This window comes from Lynx rufus, unplaced genomic scaffold (assembly GCF_022079265.1).
Source record: "Lynx rufus isolate CCGP_SWC_20201006 ecotype Redwood Valley unplaced genomic scaffold, mLynRuf1.p SCAF_14, whole genome shotgun sequence".
Classification (NCBI taxonomy): Eukaryota; Metazoa; Chordata; class Mammalia; order Carnivora; family Felidae; genus Lynx; species Lynx rufus.
In genome coordinates this window covers 6,568,245-6,589,340 of record NW_025814828.1, presented here as the reverse complement: position 1 = coordinate 6,589,340, position 21,096 = coordinate 6,568,245, and the positions used below count along the sequence as shown (strand labels likewise).

At 52.4% G+C, this 21,096-nt stretch overlaps 1 protein-coding gene across 3 annotated transcripts in view; it reads right to left on the bottom strand.

Moving 5' to 3' along the window:
• TBL1X (transducin beta like 1 X-linked) overlaps positions 1-21,096 on the bottom strand; it is a 234,530-nt gene that overhangs the window by 3,770 nt on the left and 209,664 nt on the right. For all 3 annotated transcript variants that reach the window (XM_047075875.1, XM_047075874.1, XM_047075876.1), the window contains 10 exons: positions 19,306-19,438; positions 18,789-18,930; positions 18,013-18,076; positions 17,801-17,898; positions 13,926-13,986; positions 9,209-9,330; positions 6,233-6,307; positions 5,724-5,851; positions 3,222-3,387; positions 627-728 (listed from right to left, as the gene is read on the bottom strand). In XM_047075875.1, the coding sequence (XP_046931831.1) occupies positions 627-728; positions 3,222-3,387; positions 5,724-5,851; positions 6,233-6,307; positions 9,209-9,330; positions 13,926-13,986; positions 17,801-17,898; positions 18,013-18,076; positions 18,789-18,930; positions 19,306-19,438 (1,091 nt within the window). The remainder of the gene's footprint in view (positions 1-626; positions 729-3,221; positions 3,388-5,723; positions 5,852-6,232; positions 6,308-9,208; positions 9,331-13,925; positions 13,987-17,800; positions 17,899-18,012; positions 18,077-18,788; positions 18,931-19,305; positions 19,439-21,096) is intronic.

The window sequence follows — 21,096 nt, the reverse complement described above, 5'->3', positions numbered from 1 at the left end:
CACTGCTGCCCCCTGCCTTGGGGCTCATGGCAAGCCCAAGTGCGGGAACGAACCAAGAGGCTAGACATCTCACGGGAGCAGAATAAGACCAGGAGGTCATGCCTTTATCACAAGAGGTCAGGGTCACAAACACGGAACTAAGCTAGGAGCAAGTTTCTCAGCCTCGGCACCGGTGACACCCAGAGCCAGATCCTTCCCCGCTCCGGGGGCCATTGTGCGCATTGTGGGAGGACTGGCGGCCTCCCTGCCCTCCACGCACCAGATGCCAGTAGCGCCCCTGTCAAAGTAGTGACAGCCCAGAGTGCCTCCTGACATTGTGACAGGGCAGGATCACCCCTGTGGCATCCTCACGGGGCAGAATGTCCCTAAGAAAATGCTGGCTAGAATGACAACCTGGAAGGGAGGAAGAGGTGGCCATTCACAGATGGTGCCAACCCAGGGGGTCAGCCCAGAAGTTTCCTTCACCAGAAGCACGTCTGTTCAGCGCCTGCGTGCAAAGCGGTCAGAGACCAGGGCCTGTCACACCCCCTGCAGTTGCACTCGGGTATCCGCTGCCCGACGTTTCGTCTTTGTGCCCCGCCCCGCCCCACCCCGCCCCTCCCCAGCAAACCACAGGTGCTGCTTACAGAGCCATCGGACGCGCTGGCACCCACTTTGTCCCCTCGGGCATTCCAGCACACCTCGAAGATGCCGCCAGTGCCTCGGTAGCTGTGGACAAGACTTCCACTCTGCAAAGCAAAGCAGTCATCACTTACGACGCAAAAGGACACTCAAAACACGGACACGGTAGCCGGGGCGCCTGGGCAGCTCTGTCAGTTAAGCGTCCGACTCCTGGTTTTGGCTCAAGTCATGATCTCGCGGTCGTGAGATGCGGCTCTGCGCTAGGCAGGGAGCCTGCTTGAGATGTTGTCTCTCTCTCTCTCTGTCTCACCCTTTGCCTCTCCCTAACTCACGCACCTGCCTCGATCTCACGCTCTCAAAGCAATTACACACGAAACAAAACATGGATGTGGTGCAATGGGCACTCCTGTGGACGTTATCCTGCAATGTCATCACAGATACATCATCTCAGGTATTTTTGACACCTAGAAATGAAAACGACTTGCAATAAGGTCTCCAGCGGCTGTAGACACAGGCCTCTCAGACTTCCTACGAGATGGGAACAGGGGAAGGAGCAAGCCAACAACGTCACGTACGTTTTTTTTTACATTCACACAGTACCCTCCCTGAGGATTAAAGTGAGCTTTCAAATGTCTCAAAGAGGGGCGCCAGGGTGGCTCTGTCTGTCCAGTGTCGGACTCTTGGCTTTGGCTCAGGTCATCATCTCATGGTTCATGGGTTTGAGCCCCGGGTCAGGTTCCGCATGGACGGTGCAGAGCCTGCTTGGGATTCTCTCTCTCCTTCTCTGTCTCACAAATAAACAAACGTTAACAAAATAATAACACAACAAATAAAACGTCTCAAAGAGGGGGCACCTGGCTGGCCTGGTTGAGCTTGCGACTCTTGATCGTGGATGGGGTTGTAAGTTCGAGCCCCACATTGGGTGGAGAGTTTACTTAAAGTCTTTAAAAACATAAATAGGGGGTGCCTGGATGGCTCATTGGTTAAGTATCTGACTTCGGCTCAGGTCATGATCTCACGGTAGTGAGTTCGAGCCCCGCGTCAGGCTCTGTGCCGACAGCTCGGAGCCTGGACCGTGCTTCCGATTCTGTGTCTCCCTCTCTGCCCCTCCCCCGCTCGCTCTCTATCTCTCAAAAATACATAAAAATGTTAAAAAAAAAAAGCAAATAAAATGTCTCTGAGTTTTGTGATTTCTAAAACGGGGGTGGCAGGGTTTGACGACTTTTTGACAGCAGGCAGCACTTAACGAATGAGGTCATGTTGCAGACCCGCCCATCACGATTTCTAGTGTTTCACCGAAAGCCTCTGTCACGTTGTTCCTGGCGTGGGGCTGGGGGGTTTCTGGGAGGCCTGTCTGGGGCCGCGCACCTCGCCTTGGTGTCGGGCTGCCTGCACGCAGGGCCCACCATCGCCTCTCCTTCTGCGAGAGAACTGGTTTACGTACGGCACTCCCCGGGGAGCCTGAGGTCTCCGCGGACGCCCGCACCCCCATGCCAGTGAACTTGGCTCACTACCCCCTTTCCCTGCCACAAGAGGCCATGGGCTGGAGAATGCAAATCCATCTGAAGGTCAACCCAGCCAAAGGGGATCAAGAAGGTGGGTCAGATTAAAAGCACAGAAGCGGGGCACGTAATCCACCCTGAGATCCAACAAAACGGGTCACGGGCTGTTTTCAACACCTCCTACCGTAACAGCATTTGTCTTCCGTCAGGAGAGCCGAGAGCTGACTGCCCGATACAATACTCTGTACTGGGGGTGCCTGGTGGCTCAGGTCAGTGTCTGACTCCCGATTATGGCTCAGGTCACGATCGCAGGGCTCGGGAGTTCGAGCCTCACCTCGGGCTCTGCGCTGACAACGCGAAGCCCGCTTCGGATTCTCGGTTTCCCTCTCTCTCCGCCTCTTTCAAAAATCACTTAAAAAATCTTCTGTACTATACCAGTTCCTGTCTTTCTACTCTCTATATTCAGAATGCTATTTACCCTCAGTTATGGCTATGGGTACTTACAGTGGCTACACTGAACCAAACATTCTCTTTTAGTTCTGATAACACGACGACCCATCATTGACCTATCCTTTGCTACCCGAACACCGTTTCAGTCAAAAACCATCAAATGGCATGAGCACAGCAAACACACTCCTTTGTGCCCCTTGGTTTGCTGCACGGAGAAGGTACTGGTGTTGGCGGGGAGCGCAGAAGGTCAGGGCCGGCCTGGCACCCCTGCCCGGTAAGCTCGGACGGAAGGACGCCTCCCCCCCTCGAACCCTTGTGACCGACAGCGGCATCTCTGGAAAGGGCTGGGCGACACTTTGCTGAGATGATCGCAGGTCATCTGCAGGTGGAAGGTTCCATGCCAGGGGCTTAGAGAAAGTCGAAGATGGGGAGATCCCTTGATGAGGGGGCGGGGGGGGAAGGCCCACAGCCCCGCAGTGCTGAGCCCGAGGTCCGCCTGGGCAAGGCAGGGTTTGCTTCCAGGCTCTGTGTGAGGCCGCTCGTTCCTAAGCACAGGCTTCCCAGTCGCCGCTCCTGGCCTGGGTCCCCACAAACGCTGTTTGGGCATTACTTCTGGAAAGGATTCGGTCGCGGCAATCGGGGGATTACCTGAGTATTCCAGATATGCACGCACTTATCGAAGGAGCCACTGGCCAAATATTTCCCGTCAGGGCTAAAAGCTACGCTGTAGACAGGCTCCTGATGCTTAGTTAGCGTGTGGACGCAGACGCCTCGCTCCACATCCCACAGTCGGACCGTAGAATCGAACGAAGCGCTAGAAAGACGGGAGAGAAAACATCATCAGAGAAACACGCTGGTTTCTTTCTACTTCCCTAAGACGTTCAACGGATCTCATGTGCTGTTTGTCCTTCCTGGCCCTGAGGTTTCGAGAGACAGTAACTGGGCATATGCCTTTTCTAAAATGTGACTTGGGCGTATTGAAAAAAAGCCCATAGTTAGAAAACGAATCTTTTCTTCCGGGGCTGTCATTAAGGAAACAAGGTGACATCCACATTCATTGCTTTCTGCATGTTCTACGGAGATGAATGATATATGCTCTTGTATAATATTTACTCGATTTCTAAAATGCTCCCTACAGTTTGGGGTGCCTGGGTGGCTCAGTCGGTTAAGCCCCCAACTTCGGCTCAGGTCGTGATCTTGAGTTCGTGAGTTCGAGCCCCACGTTAGGCTTTGTGCTGACAGCTCAGAGCCTGGGGCCTGCTTCGGATTCTGTGTCTCCCTCTCTCTGCCCCTCTCCCACTCACGCTCTCTCTCAAAAAATAAACATTATGGGGCGCCTGGGTGGCGTAGTCGGTTAAGCATCCGACTTCAGCCAGGTCACGATCTCGCGGTCCGTGAGTTTGAGCCCCACGTCGGGCTCTGGGCTGATGGCTCAGAGCCTGAAGCCTGTTTCCGATTCTGTGTCTCCCTCTCTCTCTGCCCCTCCCCCGTTCATGCTCTGTCTCTCTCTGTCCCAAAAATAAATAAACGTTGAAAAAAAAAATAAAAAAAAAAAATAAAAAAATAAAAAAAAAATAAACATTAAAAAAAAAAAGCTAAAAAATAAATACTCCTGCAATTTAAAACATCTATTGGGGCGCCTGGGTGGCTCATCAGTTGAGCGTCTGACTTCGGCTCAGGTCATGATCTCACAGTCTGTGAGTTCGAGCCCCGCGTCGGGCTCTGCGCTGACAGCTCGGAGCCTGGAGCCTGCTTCGGATTCTGTGTCTCCCTCTCTCTCTGCCCCTCCCCCATTCATGCTCTGTCTCGGTCTCAAAAATAAAAACATTTAAAAAAAACCAAAAACCAACATCTATTGTTAGCAACTAAGATGATACCAACAGTCTGGAAAAAGAGCAACCTGAGTGATTAAGACTCTTAATCCAACAGGAATTAAAATACAATCACATCCAAATATGCAACCACACTGTCTCGAGCCCGAATTGCACTTATTTTCAAGTTGAAAAGAACAGCACGTATCACAGAGCGGTTATCTGCTGTGCTCTCACCAGGGACTCAGGCACTGCTATGTTCCCTTTATACCCGTTCGCCGAAAGGATAATTTATGCTCGTGACACAAGAGTACCTTTCGGGCTATCAAAAACCGATTCTCAGTGTGTTCTCGTAGTAATTTAAGTGGATTTTAGGAGAATTGCTTGAAATAAGACAATTATGGTCTCCACGTTCTTCTGGTTTCAGTCTCTCAGCAGGTGTAGGAATGCCTTCCAGTACTTTCTAAGAGACAGCCTGTGGTCGAGTACTCACGGCAACAAGAGTCCTTGCTGCTCGGCGAGGCCGCCACCCCCCATCCCGCTCCGTTGCAAAGATGGAGCGTTCTTCCTGATCGACACCTGTCACCTGTCCCCGCATATCCGTTCTGTGCAAGTGCGAGAGCCAGCCCCTGGTTGTTCCTGGTAACGAAACATCCTGCCCAAGTCTCATCCCTTCCCGGTGAAGCAAACACACCCACGTGGCTTTGGACTGTGGCTCCCAGATCCCTAGGTCTCCTGGCTCAGTCTCAGAGTCTTTTTGGTTTGTTTTCTGAATGTTCTTTTTAAAACACAATACCCAGAGTAGAACATTACGTCCCGAAAGGGGTCCAACGAGCATCGCGACCAACCAGTTCCGCGGACAGCGGCCTAAAGTGATGTGGCTCCGGGGAGGCCACCTCTGCATCACTTATAACCACTCTGGCCAACTGTGGCCTGACTGGTCATTCCTCTCCACCCGATGCTGGTGTCACAACAGAAATGGTCGGGTCGGTTCCGGTGTCCCAACTGAATTCCGTTTCCTTTCTGTGTCTTCACAAAAACCTTCACCAAAGCAAGGGCTCAAAGCCCGGCCCCACGACCAGCCCCTCCCACCAACCTCATGGTTCAAATGACCCTCACCCTCCAGTTACGAGTCACCGGAGAGTCTCGAGGTGCATTCAAAGTGGGCTAGCCACCTCGTTTCCTTTGGAAGGGCGTGAGCAAACTCGCAACACCCCTCAGCAAAACTTCCTGTTCTGTTTGGATACAAAAAACTCTTACTGGCCATGTGGCGAGCTGAGACAGCGAGCAAGGCTGCTTTCATGAACCGTGCCTGGGCTGTGGGCCGTGTGCCCTTTACCTGGCTAGCATGATGTTGGAATTTGGGTTGCTGGTGGCTGGCCCGGTGGGACTCCACTTTATGGTGTAGATCTCTTTGCTGTGGGCCTGAAGGTCATGGACACACGTATCCTGCTTCATACTCCAGATCTAGAGAACACAGCGGGAACAATGTGAGCAGACGCCGTCTCTGCAGCCAGGAATGGTTCAACATGACCTATTCCGTGAACCTAAGTCACGTGTCTGGCTCCCGGGAAGCTCGCTGCCCGGTCGGCAGGTGGCCGGCCACGCAGTGCCCAGAACAGGGGCGGACAGAGGGCTAGGGCGCCACGGGGAAGGGAAGGACTCTCAGCAGGATCTGTGACGGACACACGGACACACGGGAGTTAAGTGGGTGACAGTGACATCTAGTTAGCGATGGGGACAAAGTGCAGAGGCAGGAAGAGTGTGAGGAACAGTGAGTGGAAGCTCCGCACAGAGTACGCGGGTTGTGGCTGGGAGGAGGCAGCACGTCCTTGCAGACAGCCGTACCTTTAATGTCATGTCATCAGAGCAGGACGCTAGCAGCATTCCAGAAGGATCCCATTTGATGGCGTTCACCTCGTTCTGAAAGAGCAAAGGGTTTCAGAAAGAACGGCTTGCGAGCAGATACCACAACCCGCCACCAGGTGGCAGCAGCGCTCTGTCGTCTCCACCAGGAGCCTATTTGCCTCTCGCCCGGATGGCAAAGACGGAGAAGCCGTGGCATTTCCTCTCATTTCCCTCTTTTCCTTACTCCGCCTTTCACATTTGCATAAAAGCACAACCATGTGCCACACGGAACCAGCCGCCTCATCTGCATTTGTCTAAGGAAAAACACAGTCTCAACTAGGAAGGGAGCCAAGTGAATTTACTCATGATTCAGGGCAGCACATAAAACCAGGAAGACCACGGTTGTTTACAAACTGACTCTGAAAATCGTTTTCCTAAGTCCTTTCACTACGGCTGCTTTCCATCTAGATCCGTACCAGAAACTTCTCTTCTGGGGGAGGGGGCGGGGGCGGGGGCGGGGGCGGGAGGGGTGGGAGGAGATTTAAGACAGGGCTTTAACGCAGGTTGAAGGCCACGTGACCTAAACGCACCAGCAGACGAACGCGGCCGTACAAGTGGTAACTGTTAGAGATACACCCACAGACAAAATCCTCGAGGAGGGCAAAGAGCTCAAAATCCAGAGCAAACAGCCCGGAGGCAAAATGCCGCAACACAGCACAGGTGCAAAGTTGTAGCAGGCGGCCGCAGTGTGCCGTGGGGGCAGAAAGGAGTGTGGCTGCAGACGGCCTTCTGGATGGGCCGGGAGGCGGGATGACCCTGAGGCCCAACCCCGAGGCGGAATCCTGGAGGATGCAGGCGGACGCAGCCCCGAGGGACACCTGACCCTGGGCTGGGGAGGGGGCGCTGGGCCTGGCGAGCTGGGGAGCAAGCCTTCCCAGCAGGATGACTAGAGCCCCATTTGCCCAGGAGAGTCCCACCCATGCCTGCCGTCCCGGCCTGACAACTGATTTCAAACTAACAATTAACTTTCCAATCAATCTCACACTCCTACGCGCTCTGGTTTGGGTGATAAATTTTATGGTCACGCTACTTGTAAAGGACACTGAGTTTTGAAGGGTGTGAGGCGGAGACGTGACAAGGCCACATCTGTGTTCCGCGCACTATCGAGATAGCCTGGACAAAAAGGGAGGAAGGAAGCTTGGGAGTCCCAGGGGCAGGCCACTGGCTGGGCGAAGGGAGGACAGAGGGGCCGGGCCGCAGACGGTGTTCGTGCGTGTGCACGTGTACTCGAGAAAGCGGGTCCGGATGCCAGCAGGACCTGGTGCCCAGTGACAGGTGCTGCTCCAGGGACAGACAGCAGCACAGGGCAGCTAGGCCGGCTTGATCTACCCTACGGGCAGATGGCTCAGGGCCCAGGAGCGTGGAGCCGGACCCACGGACTACCCCCAGCGAGGGCCATCTGTAAATCCTCTAGGGTATAGCAAACCCCTTCCCCGGAGTGGAGTTTTCTCTCCCTACCTCCGCAACCCAAGTCATAATCACCAGCAGGCAACCAGGGTTGGCTCAGAGTCTCGGGAAGAAACAGGCTCGACTACATTTGAAAACGTGTGATGGTGACAGAGCTCGAAGCGGGACAGCGGGAAGTCGCAAAAACTTCTATTAAAAGCTGGGGGGGGGGGGTCTGGGATTAGAGGAGAGACAGAAGAGATGAGCAAAATAAAGAGCAGGGTCAGTTGACTGACACAATGAGATGTTAACAGCACAGTCGATGCCTCTGCTTTTAGAAGCAAGGACCTGTAGGGACAGAGGCTGGCAAGGGTGAGGAACGTGGAAATGATCCAGTGCTGGGGACAACGGCATCTGTGACCCTGGCAGGTCTTCCAACAGGGCTGAAGTGAACGGGGTTGGGAGGCCATAGAGATTCATCTGGAAAGGCTACGAAAAGCCTCGTGTGCCCCACTAAGGAATCTGATCACACATCAGCTGGCAGTGGAGCTTCCTGGATCAAACGTTCCTTATTTTCCACCAACTTGAGGAAAATGTTGGCCATTACCGTCTCCAACATTTTTCCTGTTCCGTTCTCTTTTTATCTCTCTCTCTCCATGTCACAAATATGCTAGAGTACTTCATATTGTTCATAGGTCATTAAGCCTCTGTTGAAGTTTGTTCGAGGCGTCCGAGTTCGGCTCAGGTATGATCTCGTGGTCCGTGGGTTCGAGCCCCGTGTCAGACTCTGTGCTGACAGCTCAGAGCCTGGAGCCTGCTTCGGGTTCTGCCCCTCCCCCACTTGTGCTCTGTCTCTCAAAAATAAATAAATGTTAAAAAAAAAAAAGTTTGTTCGATCTTTTATCACTTCTTTAAATTGGCTTATTTCTACAATGTCACTTGAGGCTCACTAACCTTTCTGAAAACTCCCATCTCCTGGTTGAACCGCACCCCCCCCCCCCCGCCCCGCATTAAGATTTCCATTTCAGGGGCCAATGGGTGGCTCAGTTGGTTAAGTGTCCAACTTCAGCTCAGGTCATGATCTCTCTGTTCCTCCCCCACTCTCACTCTGTCTCTCTCTCAAAAATAAAGAATAAAAAAAAAATTTCCATTTCAGACGTTATACCAGTCAGTTCTCAGATTTCCACTGGTCTATTTTTTTTAGAATACAGTTTTCCTTCCCGTGCCGATATTTCCCATCTATTCTTTCATTACAAGCATCCTGTCCTTTATGTCTTTGCACATTTTTATAACTACTTTAAAGTCTTTCCTGCAGAATCTGATGTCTGACTCCTCTGACAGCCAGTCTTTTCTCCACTGCCTGCCCCCAACTGGGTTAAATCCAACCACCAGAGATGCTACAAGAGCCCAAGCAGCAAAGGGCTGCAGGAGAACGGACCGAGTATCTCTCTCCGTATCTTTCAATCCCAGGCACTGAGGAGACGCTCACCACCTCCCAGCACGTTCTCCGGAACCAGAGCCCGTACTTACCGTGTGTCCTTGGAAGGTTTTGACGGGGCGGTCGCAGCCGAGTCTGCAGACGTGAATACACATGTCTGTGCTACAGGAGGCAAAGGTAGTGTTGTTCTGCCAGTCTACGTCGAGAGCGGGGGCTGGACAGCAGGGGACAGCGGGAGGACATTGACATTTACCAGTTGGGCACAGAGCTCAGTTGATTTAAAACAATTAGAAGCAGAGTCTCAAGAAGCCTGATCTAGTAACACAGTAAAAAAAAAACCCTTCCCAGTGTGAACACAGCCTCTTTCCCTCATAGACCTTAAAGACACCCCCGCCTCCCCCCCCACCCCACCCCGCCCTGCACATCTGTGGAGCAGACACTCTGGAGAGACCCCCGTGATGGTTCACGTGCCCCGTGGCACGAGAGTCCAGCTCCCCTGACACAGTGAGAAAGCGGAGGGGAGAATCTGCACCTTGCTGCTTCCAGGGACATCACTGGTGCATGGGCTGACGTGTCGTATTTTAGAGAGGAAAAAGAGGAAAGGAGACGGAGAAGATTTCCTATCCTACGTTCAAGATAGCTCGATTTTTAAAAATGTCCCGCAACACATCAATGCACCCCCAACTGCAGGGTACTGATCCCTTTGGGGGACACAACTGGACGCTGGCTCAGGACTTGTGATGAACGCCCCTTCTGACTCCTGGGCATTTCCCAGGGGCTCCGAGAGCCCTGTGGAGGGTTTGGGGGATGGTGATGGCCTTCCCTACACCTCACAGCTCTCTCCCTGCACCAGACCTCTCCATCGCACTACTCGGCATCCCTGCTGTCTCCTGACGCCTCCTTCTTTCTAGGAGAAAGCGGGTTAGCTTCCTCCAAACCTCTGATCACAAAGTTTTCATCAACTGATCAATACCATAACCGTGTCTCGTGTTTCTTTTAAAGGCAAGTTAGCAGCGGGTCGGGAGAAGAATGCAGAGGACTCAGGCTAGGCTGACAACCGGACTGCCCCTTCTCTTCTTCAGTGTTTAAGTGAGACAGGCAGGCCTCTGCAGGGGTCCACGTTCCACAGTGGGTAGCCACACGAGGCAGCCCAGCAGCCTCTGCGTGCGGCTCCGTCCCGGAGTGGCTGTTGTGGCTGTGTACTTGGTCGAGAGCGAGCACGGGCTTCTTCAAAAGCCAAGACCGTCCCTTTTGGTCACATCCCCGGCAGTGTTTCAGGATAGCCCCGCGGTCCCTGGGGCGCATTTCCCACGTGTACAACACAGAACGAAGGAACCGATCCCACGTGGTCGGAGTGACGCTCCCGTGAGCCTGAGAGGCAAGACCCCAGCTGCTCTCGCCTACAACACCGCCCCAGCTACATCCCGAATTCCCGGGCCACCCTCTGCACTGTGCGGGCCACGTGGTTCATATACCTGGAAATAGGACGCTCAGGCGGGCACTTCAGGGACGCTGTCTACCACCTGCTCATAAAAATTAACATCCGCCAGCCCTTGCCGTCCAAAGAGGGGACCCTCTGTACTTAGGTGGCTGGCCCCACCGTGAGTCGGCCGCTGTCCAGGACCCTCAGAAGCCCCAGTGTGATCTCACCATTCAGTGCGGGTGAGCGACAGGTACCAAGGCCCAGACATTGTGGGTGTCTGCACGGCCTCCCTGCCCACGGAGGGGCCGGCGAGGTTCAACGATCAGCATTCGAGGCTCAGCCTGGCTTTCTCTGCTGTTTGTTTGTTTTTTTAAGTGTAATTTTGAAATATTACTGTGCCTCCAGGCTCCCCAGTGGTTGTGTTTTACAGCCCTACAGGATCAAGACCAGAAAGATGATGGTACGTGTGTGTCGGCCCAAGCCATTCATCACACAGGCGGCTCTGTGCGACTGCCCCCCGCGGTCAAGATACAGAGCCCTCCCTGCGGCATCCCAAAGCTCTGCCTCCACTGATCTGTTCTCCAATCTAAACTCTCATCCTCTCGGGGCACCTGGGGGGCTCGAGTCGGTTAAGCGCCCGACTTCCACTCATGTCATGATCACACGGTCTGTGAGATCCAGCCCCGCGTCGGGCTCTGTGCCGACAGCTCAGAGCCTGGAGCCTGCTTTGGATTCTGTGCGTCTCCTGCTCCCCACCCCCCCTTGTTCTCTGTCTCTGTCTCAAAAATAAATAAGCGTTAAAAACAAATAGAATTTCACCGTCTCAAGAATGTTCTATGTAATGGAATCATACAGCAGGTGACCTTTGCTGATCGCTTTTTTCCCCTCCACAGAACACCGTGGAGATCTAGAAGCTGTTACACGTTACCAACAGTTTCTAAATCATTTGTTCCTTCTAACTGCTGAGTGGTGTTCCCCAGTTAGGCTCTGAGCTGTCGCTTCTGGCTGATGCTGCTGGAGGGAGGCCCTACCACCAGGTGTTCATGGGGAAAACCTAGGAAGGCAGAGCAAGTTCTCAGATCCGCCCGTTAAGGAGTCTGTGAATGCTGAAGGAGGCAACTCCCTGTAAGCTCGCACTGGCTGCGTTTTGCCCTGGAAAAAACCACATTCCTTTCCTTCCATCTTTCCATCTTGGAAGTCTCTACACTCCGCTTGACTGTAATAAAGGGCAAATAACACCTAGAACTTCCAGAACCAGCAAGGGGCTACGGGTCTACCTCACGGGCAGCAAAATTATGGGTGAGAAGATCTCTCAATATGTAACGCGTGGTCTGTGGTCTTCTTGGGCCTGTGGGATGGGAAACCTTTCCGTAAAGTTGTAGACATGCTTTGGGGACTATTATATTCTGCTGAAAACCTTCGTAAACGAATTCTCCGAAGCGTGAGAGGAACTTTATGGATGTTTCTCTTGGCCATCTTTTCCTCTGAAAAGTAGAACCCAGAGCTTTGTGTGTCACAGACGTTCTCTCCCATCGCGTGGGTGAGCACACCGGGTGTTCTAAGGCTCTGAACCTGTTACTGGATCTTCTCCCACGACAGAGGTCAGGACACGTTGGGCATTTACGACAGACGACACCACGGAAAACTAGCCCGATACTCTCACTTGCCATTTACTCCACTATGTGGTCTGGAGCACAGGGTAGCACGCGTATGGGAACACGCACAGATCCACGGACACTAGGTTGCCAGGGTCTCGGGTAAGGAGAGGAACTTTTTTCTTTTTAAGTTTACTTATTTTGAGAGAGTGAGCGATGGAGCGCAGGGGAGATGCGGAGAGAGCGGGAGAGAGAGAATCCCAAGCAGGCTCCATGCTGTCAGCTCAGAGCCAGTATGGGGCTCGAACTCACGAACCCTGAGATCATGACCTGAGCTGAAGTCGACGCTCAGCTGACTGAGCCACGCGGGCGCCCCAAGGGGAGGGACTTCTTAATGGAGAAGGGATTTCCTTTTGGGGGCGGCGGTGGAAATATTCCGGAACTAGATAGTGGCAATGGCTGCCCACGACGTGCACGCGTAGTAGTTCGTCCTCACGGCAAATATCACCTTGTGTGCACCCCTCCCCCGCCCCACTCGATACAGGATGGAACAGAGAGCCGCCTGCATGTGCAGCTGGGCCTCCTTCCCGGTGAGAAATCACTTTCTGTAATCCGTTTGGCAATTTCCACATCATCGGTGGTGTTAGATGAAAGCAACATTAACAACAAAATTCACCGGCACCCCAAGCGGTGTATCCGCTGAGGGCCCCAAGCTCCGAGGGCGGCCACAGGAGAGACGTGCTACATCTCCAAAGCAGCAGCACATAAGCTGCGACATCCGGGCTCTCCCTCGCTCCTAGCTGCCCTGATCAGGAGGAATCACTGCTGAAGTACCCCCTGCAGTACTGCCCATCTGAACACAGTCCTAAGTCGCCTGGGTGGCTCGGTCGGTTAAGCCTCTGACTTCAGCTCAGGTCACGGTCTCGCAGTTCGCGGGTCCGAGCCCACGTCGGGCTCTGTGCCGACAGCTCGGAGCCTGGAGCCTGCTTCGGATTCTGTGTCTCCCTCTCTCTCTGCCCCTCCCTTGCTCACGCGTGTGCGCTCTCTCAAAAGTAAACATTTAAAAAAATAATGAAGATTAAAAATTATAAACCTCAGGCATCGAAGGGCACCTGGACGGCTCAGTTGGTTGAGCGTCTGACTCTTGATTTCGGCTCAGGTTATCATCCCAGGGTCATGGGATCAAGCCCTGTGTTGGGCTCTGTGCTGAGTGTGGAGCCTGCTTGGGATTCTCCCCCCACGCCCACTTCTCCCTCTCCCCTCTACAACCCCGTCCCTCTCCCCTGCTCATGCACTCTAAAATAAAAAAAAAAATAACAATAATAAATAAAGACCTCGGGTACTGAGACTTAATGAGTTTTCTTGACAGACGGCTGTTCGCACGTGTTATCACACTGGTTTTGGGGGGGGCATGTCAGACGCGCCGTGTGATTCTGCTGGGAGAGGACCCTTGGAAGAGTCTGGATTTCACTTCGTTCGCCTTCTGATTTTGCTTTGAATCTCTTCGCTGTAATACATCTGACCCTGAGGACATCTACCTGCTGAGTCCGGGGAGTTCTCCCAGGGAACTTTGGAGTCTGGGCGTGGTCTCAGGGAAGCCCAACACAGCGTCGCCCTGGGGACAGCAGGGCAAAGACGCCCACACCAGTTCTGCGGTCGGTGACATGCATTCCCCTGCTACCAGCTAGATTTCGTGGCCTCCTTCCTGCAGTCCTTCGTGATTACTTTAAGGGACATTAAGCTTCCGTGGATTGCCATTTCTGAATTCCAAAAAACAAAAAGCAAACTCACCGGAATGAAACGGAAACTGTTGTTTGGCTTCTCCTGTGTGGGCATCCCAAATAATTGTTGTCTGTGCTCCGCAAAACAAAAAGAAAAAGTTAGCAACTCTTCTTCACCAAAAGATTTCTCTAGAAAAACGTAACACACAACCAAAGACCGAGAACACCCCTTCCTTCTAAACTGGCACGGTCTGAAAGACACAGAATGTGAGTCACACAGGTCATTTTTAATTATCTGGGAACTACATTTAAAAAAAAATAGAAAAAGAAATGAGTAAAATTAATTTTAGCAATATATTTTATTTCACTCCAATGTGGCCAAAATATTATTGTTTCAACATGCAATCAACAGAGAAACATCAAGGAGATAATTTGGCATTCTGTCTTTCGTCTAGATTTTTGGGATCCAGCGTGTGTGTTTTAAGCTGAACGGTCTGGATAGCGACATTGTGTGAACTCGGCGGCCCCATGTGCTGGTGACAGACACAGCAGCCGGTCCTGAGACTCTGCCCCGATCGGGGGGCACGCTCCCTCACCCCCCGACAGGGAGACGGGTTGAAAAGTGTGCAATTAAGCACCTTTCTGGCACTTTTCCAAACAAAGAGCTACAGACGCTGCCAGTCCTGACACTTCCACGACCATCACCCCAAGAATCGGGGATCCTCGATACAGCCGAGTAGTCATGACCCTGGGATCAGGCCCCAGTTCACGGGTCGAGAAACAGGGAGACAAAATGATCTCCCTCCACCCCTTGGAAAGCAAAGTAAATCCTGGATTCTTAGGAACTTACTGATCTTGGGAAGATACGCAGGGAAGGAACCAGAGGCCGCTCAATGAACACCACCAAAATTAAGTCTTAATCAACTGGAACTTTCACCTTAACTGAAACCTTTCCACCTCCCTGTCCATGGCACTTAAGAAAGATTTTGCTTTGGGGCGCCCGCGTGGCTCAGTTGATTAAGCATCTGACTTCGGCTCAGGTCACGATCTCGTGGTCTGTGAGTTCAAGCCCCGTGTCAGACTCTGTGCTGACAGCTCAGAGCCTGGAGCCTGCTTCGGATTCTGTGTCTCCTTCTTTCTGCCCCTCCCCCACTCGCACTCTCTCTCAAAAACAGACATTAAAAAAAAGATTTAAAATAAAAACATAATAAAAAGAAATATTTTGTTTTAAGGGGCACTTGGGTGGCTGACTTGGTTAAGTGTCTGACTTTAGCTCAGGTTGTGACCTAGCGGTTCATGGGTTCGAGCCCCGCGTCGGGCTCTGTGCTGACAGCTCAGAGTCTGGAGCCTGCCTCAGATTCTGTGTCTCCTTCTCTCTCTGTCCCTCCCTCTCTCCTGCTCTGTTTCTCTCTCTCTCTCTCTCTCTCTCTCTCTCAAAAATAAACATTTCAAAATTTTTTTTAAAAAATGAAAGATTTTAAGAAGAACTGCTTATATTTTCTATCAGCTGCAGAAATTTCCAGAGGAAACAGAGCAGTAAGTATCTTTGAAACTCGGTTCTCTAAGTTCGGGGCCAGCTCTCGACCAATTAACTTTTCTTTTTAAGATTTTCTTTTTAAGTAGTCTCTACACCCAAGGTAGGGCTCGAACTCAAAACCTGGAGATCAGGAGTCATATCCTCCCCTGACTGAGTCAGCCAGGCACCCTTAGACCGATAAACGTTTTTTGTTTGTTGTTTGGTGGAATACAGCTCTTTTCCTAACGTAGCCACTCACAAACAAGCGAGTGTAGGACCCGAAGACTAACTGAATTCATAATGTGAATTTTCATTGGCCATACAGCTCATCACCTCCTACAGTCACAACTTCAAGTAAGGTCGAAAACCAGAAATGAATATAAAGGGGAGTCCCCGAGCAGGGATGCAAGTAAGGACGCAAAAAACTTGAAAAAAATTTTTTTAATGTTTATTTTTTGATAGATACAGAGTGCGAGCCGGGGAGGGGCAGAGAGAAAGGGAGACACAGAATCCAAAGCAGGCTCCAGGTTCCGAGCTGTCAGCACAGAGCCCGACGCGGGGCTTTAACTCATGCCCATGAACCGTGAGATCATGACCTGAGCCAAAGTCGACCTTAACCGACTAAGCCACCCGGGCGCCCCTGAAAAAACTTTTTAGAAGCGTGTGTAGGTTGAAGGGCAGAAGTTACTGGCAATTCAGGGCCCGTACCCTGTACCGGTGGGTCCCTAGGCAAGTCAGTGCGGGTCTCTGTGACACAGGGTGATGCCACAGTGCCCGCCTCCTACCCTGGGAGCACTGAATTGGCCAACACACGTAATAGTTAACGTGCTTGTCAAAGGTGAGCGGTCATTTGTGCAAGTCATTTTCACAATCCAATCAGCAGTACGGATGACCAGCCACGTCCCAAAGTTCCGTGTGTGTATGTGTGTGTGTGCACGTCTGTAATATGTGAATTAGAACACCTCGGAGAAAACGTGATGTAGTTCCAGGAGAATGTTTAGTGAGTCAACCATAGCACTCAGCTTGTTCAACATTAGCTACTGGGCTGCTGGGTCCGAATGAGGGGTCTACTGCCTTAGAGAGAGAGAGACTAACCCAGAGCGTCACATTCCAGTGTGGGGGTCAGCACACATTTTCCGTCAAGGGTCACATAGTAAATATTTTTGACCAACACCACGGCAGGGTTTGTAAGTCATGGCCATTATTTTATATTAATTCTAGAACCTGAATGAACATGAAGCAGTAACTTAACAAGGTTCTCAAATCATCCTGACGTCAGTATGAACGTGTAAAGAAAGCCTGGTAGAGGGGCGCCTGGGTGGCTCAGTCGGTTAAGCGTCTGACTTCAGCTCAAGTCATGATCTCATGGTTCATGGGGTGAGCCCCGCGTTGGGCTCTGTGCTGACAGCTCAGAGCCTGGAGCCTGCTTCGGATTCTGTGTCTCCCTCTCTCTCTGCCCCTCTCCTGCTTTCGGTCTCTCAAAAATAAAGAAATGTTAAAAAAAAAAAAAAAAAAAAAAGCAAGCAAGCAAGCCCGCCCTCTGGAAAGCAAACCAAAGTAGAGTATTCACACCCAGTTTACAGGTGTACAAACACAAAATGCCGTGAGGACATGCTTTTCTTCCCCTTCTGTTTCCATTTCTTGATAATATTTCCCCACAGCAAGGACTTCAAATTCCCGCCAAGTCTTAGGAATGACGTGACCATCCAATCCCTGTTTTTTGGGGGTCATGATTCCTGGCTGTTGGCGACTGAGGACACAAATCCAGAGGACGGGTTCAGACTCAGAGCCAGATGGCACCTACACCGCCTCATTCCTTGCCCACCCATGGCTTCTAGATGCACTTGGGTGCTGGCGGCCACCCGGCCTTGACCCCATCACATCCACCGGCAGCCCTGTCCAGGGGCTCCGTGGCCGTCAAGGGCGCGCCCGCTCGTGCGCGGCTCTCTCTACTCCCGTGCTCGGAGAGGCCCGCAGCCCTTCCACAGGAAGTAACGATGTATCGAGTCAGGGAAACAGAAGCCTGGCCTCTCGAGAGAAGATAGTCCGTGTTTCCAAAATGGCCCAGTGGTGAAGGGTTTCCGTCCAGTGCGTCCCACACCCCTTTGCTTGTTCAAGCGTTGCATAAATGCAATTTGGGGACTTCCTGTGTCACTGAATAATGCACCTCAAAAACATGGGGGGAGGTTTGGCACAAAGGTCTGTGGAACGGTAGACTATATTGAGAGCATACGTATTACAAATGAACAGTAAGATCAAACCCACAAAAACAAAACCGAATAAACCTCTTCTGCTATCTTAAGGAGAAGCAGAAATTCTCAGCATTAAAAAACCAAAAAACAAACAAATAAAACCCAGGATGTGATCCAGAGATTAAAAATAAATAAGCATCTGCAGACAAGAGACACCGACGTCAAGCTAATACTCACTTTGTCTACACCAGCACTCAAAATGTAATTCCCCTTTTTGTTCCATTTCAAGGCAAAGATGGGGCCTTTGTGTTGCCCTAAGGTGCTGGCCAGGTTGCCTGTTACGTAGGGAAATAACAAAGAGGTTGACTTCAAAGCCATGGTCGGCTCACTGGGTGATTCCACACTGGGGCACGCCTGCTCCCACCCCACACGAGGCAGGCCGGGCTCACCATCTTCCGTCCATATTCTCGCAAAACCATCATAGGAGCCTGTGGCCAACAGCGTCCCGTCGCTCTGCGGGCCAGAAAGAAACAGACAGCACCGCCAACAGCTCAGTGGGGGGCAGCGTCGAAAACAGCCAAGACGGCCTGTCAGCTGATCCCAGGGCGAGGCTACTCTCCCAGCAGGAGCTGGCTCCCAGGGAAGGGACAGATCGACCCCGTGCGCCTCCTGGAGCCCACACTGCTCCGAACCCACAACGTGAGGCACTGTGAGGACAAGCGCAGGAACGGGGGAAATACCGCCACCGCTCACCCCGGTGGCACGGTTACAACCACCGTATGAGACATGACGGTAGTGAGGCTTAAGGAAGCTTTGAAAACCGTGCCTGCACATACGGAAGCGAAAGTGTAAAGAAGTCACGAAGGACCGCGGGCTTCCCACGTCCAAATGCACGTGACGCCTGCTGTCGAGACAGCGAGGGGACACGTCCCCTTCCCCGGGTCGCGCCTCATATCCCGCCAGCGGAACGGGCCCCCCCCCAGGAAAACCACCGGGCTCATCTTGCTTAATGATGGGAAGACGAGCCTCTGAACCCCCAGCCAGGGGTCTGCCCGACACGGCCTTGTGAGAAGCTCTCAGGAAGAGACAGCACCCGTACCACCGGCCCCCGGGCTAGGGGTGCTCGCCAACAGGACCGCCCGCTCCCCTGTGTTTGCAGGGGCGCCCCCCGTGGCGCTGGAGGGTCTCCGGGGGCTTAAGCGTCTGGGTGGCGGCAGGGGCTTACGTTCCAGTCCAGGGAGGTCACGTCTTTATTACTGGGGACGTCATGGCCCCCTTCTCGTATACAGTGCCTCAACACGAGCTGCGTGGAGCCCCCGTTGCTGTTTTCGTTAAGGTTCCATATCCTTGCCGTTGAGTCTCCGGATCTGCAGAATGAACACGCACATGCACTCAGCGTCCGGGTCCAGTGGAAACAAAGCCCATCAGACTTCCGGGCGGCCTATGTCAGCTATCTCTGGCCCACGGCCTGTGTCTTCTTAATCACGCTCACTGGCCGTGTTTTCCTGCTCGCCATTTTTGCTGCTCTTAGTAATTTAACGTGTCTTTGCGCTGCTCTCCATCCCACTGAGAACACAGCGTGGAACCAGGACTCCCTCACAACCCGGGGAAGAGAGCGGCACAGAGAGCCCCAGGCCTTGCTCCGCACACAAAAGAGGGGAGCACTTACTCCATGAGGCACAGTTCCGGAAAGCATCTCGGACCCCACGGGCCCTGCAGCACCCACCACCTGGCATCCTTACCCTGAAGCTAGGAGATCGCTGACAGGGTTCCAGGCACAAATGAACACCTCGGACTCGTGGCCCCGAAGGACTGTGGCTTTGTTGGGTGGAATCTCAACGTCCCCGTCTATTTCCATTGGTTTCGAATGATTATCTGTCACAAGAAATAGGAAAAGACATGTGGCGACCAGTATAAAAGCAGCGCATTCTTGGGGGCACTTGAGTCTTAGAAACACCTTCTTTTCGTGTACTTAGTTCTATTACCTCTGACGACGGTAACTGAATCCTGCTTTTGTGTAATGTAGTAAATGTATTGCGTTTTCTTAGTTCAACACTCTCCAAATTTGATAGAGAAATACAAATTTATTTATTCTTCCTAATTAGGGCCAGGGTCTAACCACCACCACGACACTGGGGAACAATGACGACAGCCAGCTAGAGCTCTTTTCCAGATGGGGTGACACGTGTTATCTGTGAGCACCTTTTGGAGGGATCACCTTTTTTTTTTTTAAAGTTTATTTATTTTGAGGGAGAAAGCAAGCACAAGTTGGGGGTAAGGGGGCAGAGACAAAGGAAAGAGTGAGAACTCTAAGCAGGCTCTGCACTATCAGCACGTAGCCCAATGCAGGGCTTGAACCCATGAACCGTGAGCTCGTGACCTGGGACAAAGTTGGACGCTTAACCGACTGAGCCCTGCAGGCGCTCCTGAGTATCACGTCTTTGTCTGAGAAGCTCCTACCGGGAGACGCCACCATTGTTGCAGAATGCCCGCCACCCCGCACCCCTGCCTGCAAACACCCTTGTATTCGTGGGGGTCCAGTGCCGTGAGCATCCTGAAATCACCTTTGTGTCGGAGTTCTCGAGCTGAGCAGAACCGCCATGCTTTCTAAGCGGACAGGCCTGCCCTGGATGAACCACGGGATCCGGTTCTGAATGCCCAAGGAAGCCTGGTGACCGTGGACACTGGCCGTGCTAAATGCCACCTGGAAACCATCCCGGAGGGCGGCTGTTTTCCTCCCAAGCGGCAGGAGAGGAAAGATTCTTGAAGGTCAGTATAAGATACAACGTCAGACACCACGGTCTGGTTTCAACCTGCGCTGCAGCACGATGACACAAACTGCAGGTGGCAGCAGGCCTCAGGGAATAAAGGGAACGCGGAAGGCGGAGGACAACGTGGCAGGGAGGAGGTGGCCGCGAGCTGTCAGGGATGCTCCCCGGAACGAGCAAGTCAACCCAGAGGCACCCCTGGATCGAAGGCTCTGTGTGTGTGTGTGGCCAGCGTGCTTTAAGAAGCGTGCGTGTCTCCACGCAGCCATGCTCCATTACGTTTTCTTAAGATTTAAAAGGAATTCTGTGGCGCCCGGGGGGTTTCGATCAGTTAAGCATCTCACTTCGGCTCAGGTCGCGATCTCAAAGCTCCTGAGTTCAAGCCCCGCGTCAGGCTCTGTGCTGACAGCTCGGAGCCCGGAGCCTGCTTCGGATTCTGCGTCTCCCTCTCTCTCTGCCCCTCCCCCACTTGTGTCTGTCTCTCCCCCAAAAATAAATAAAATGTGAAAATCAATCAATAAATAAACATAAAAAAATGAAAATAAATAAAAGAAATCCGTGCAATTTACAAGTTGGGAAAATTTCTGTCTTGGCAGACGTACGGATTTCTTAAAGTTCACCAATTCCAAATTGCTTCCCTTGACGGAAGATTAAGAAACACACACACAAAAGCACACTTCGAACTTAGACCCTGAAGCAGTCTTTGAGTCCATAAGCCGCAGATCAGAGCGGAGTCAGGTTCTCTGGATAGGACCTCGGGCCGAT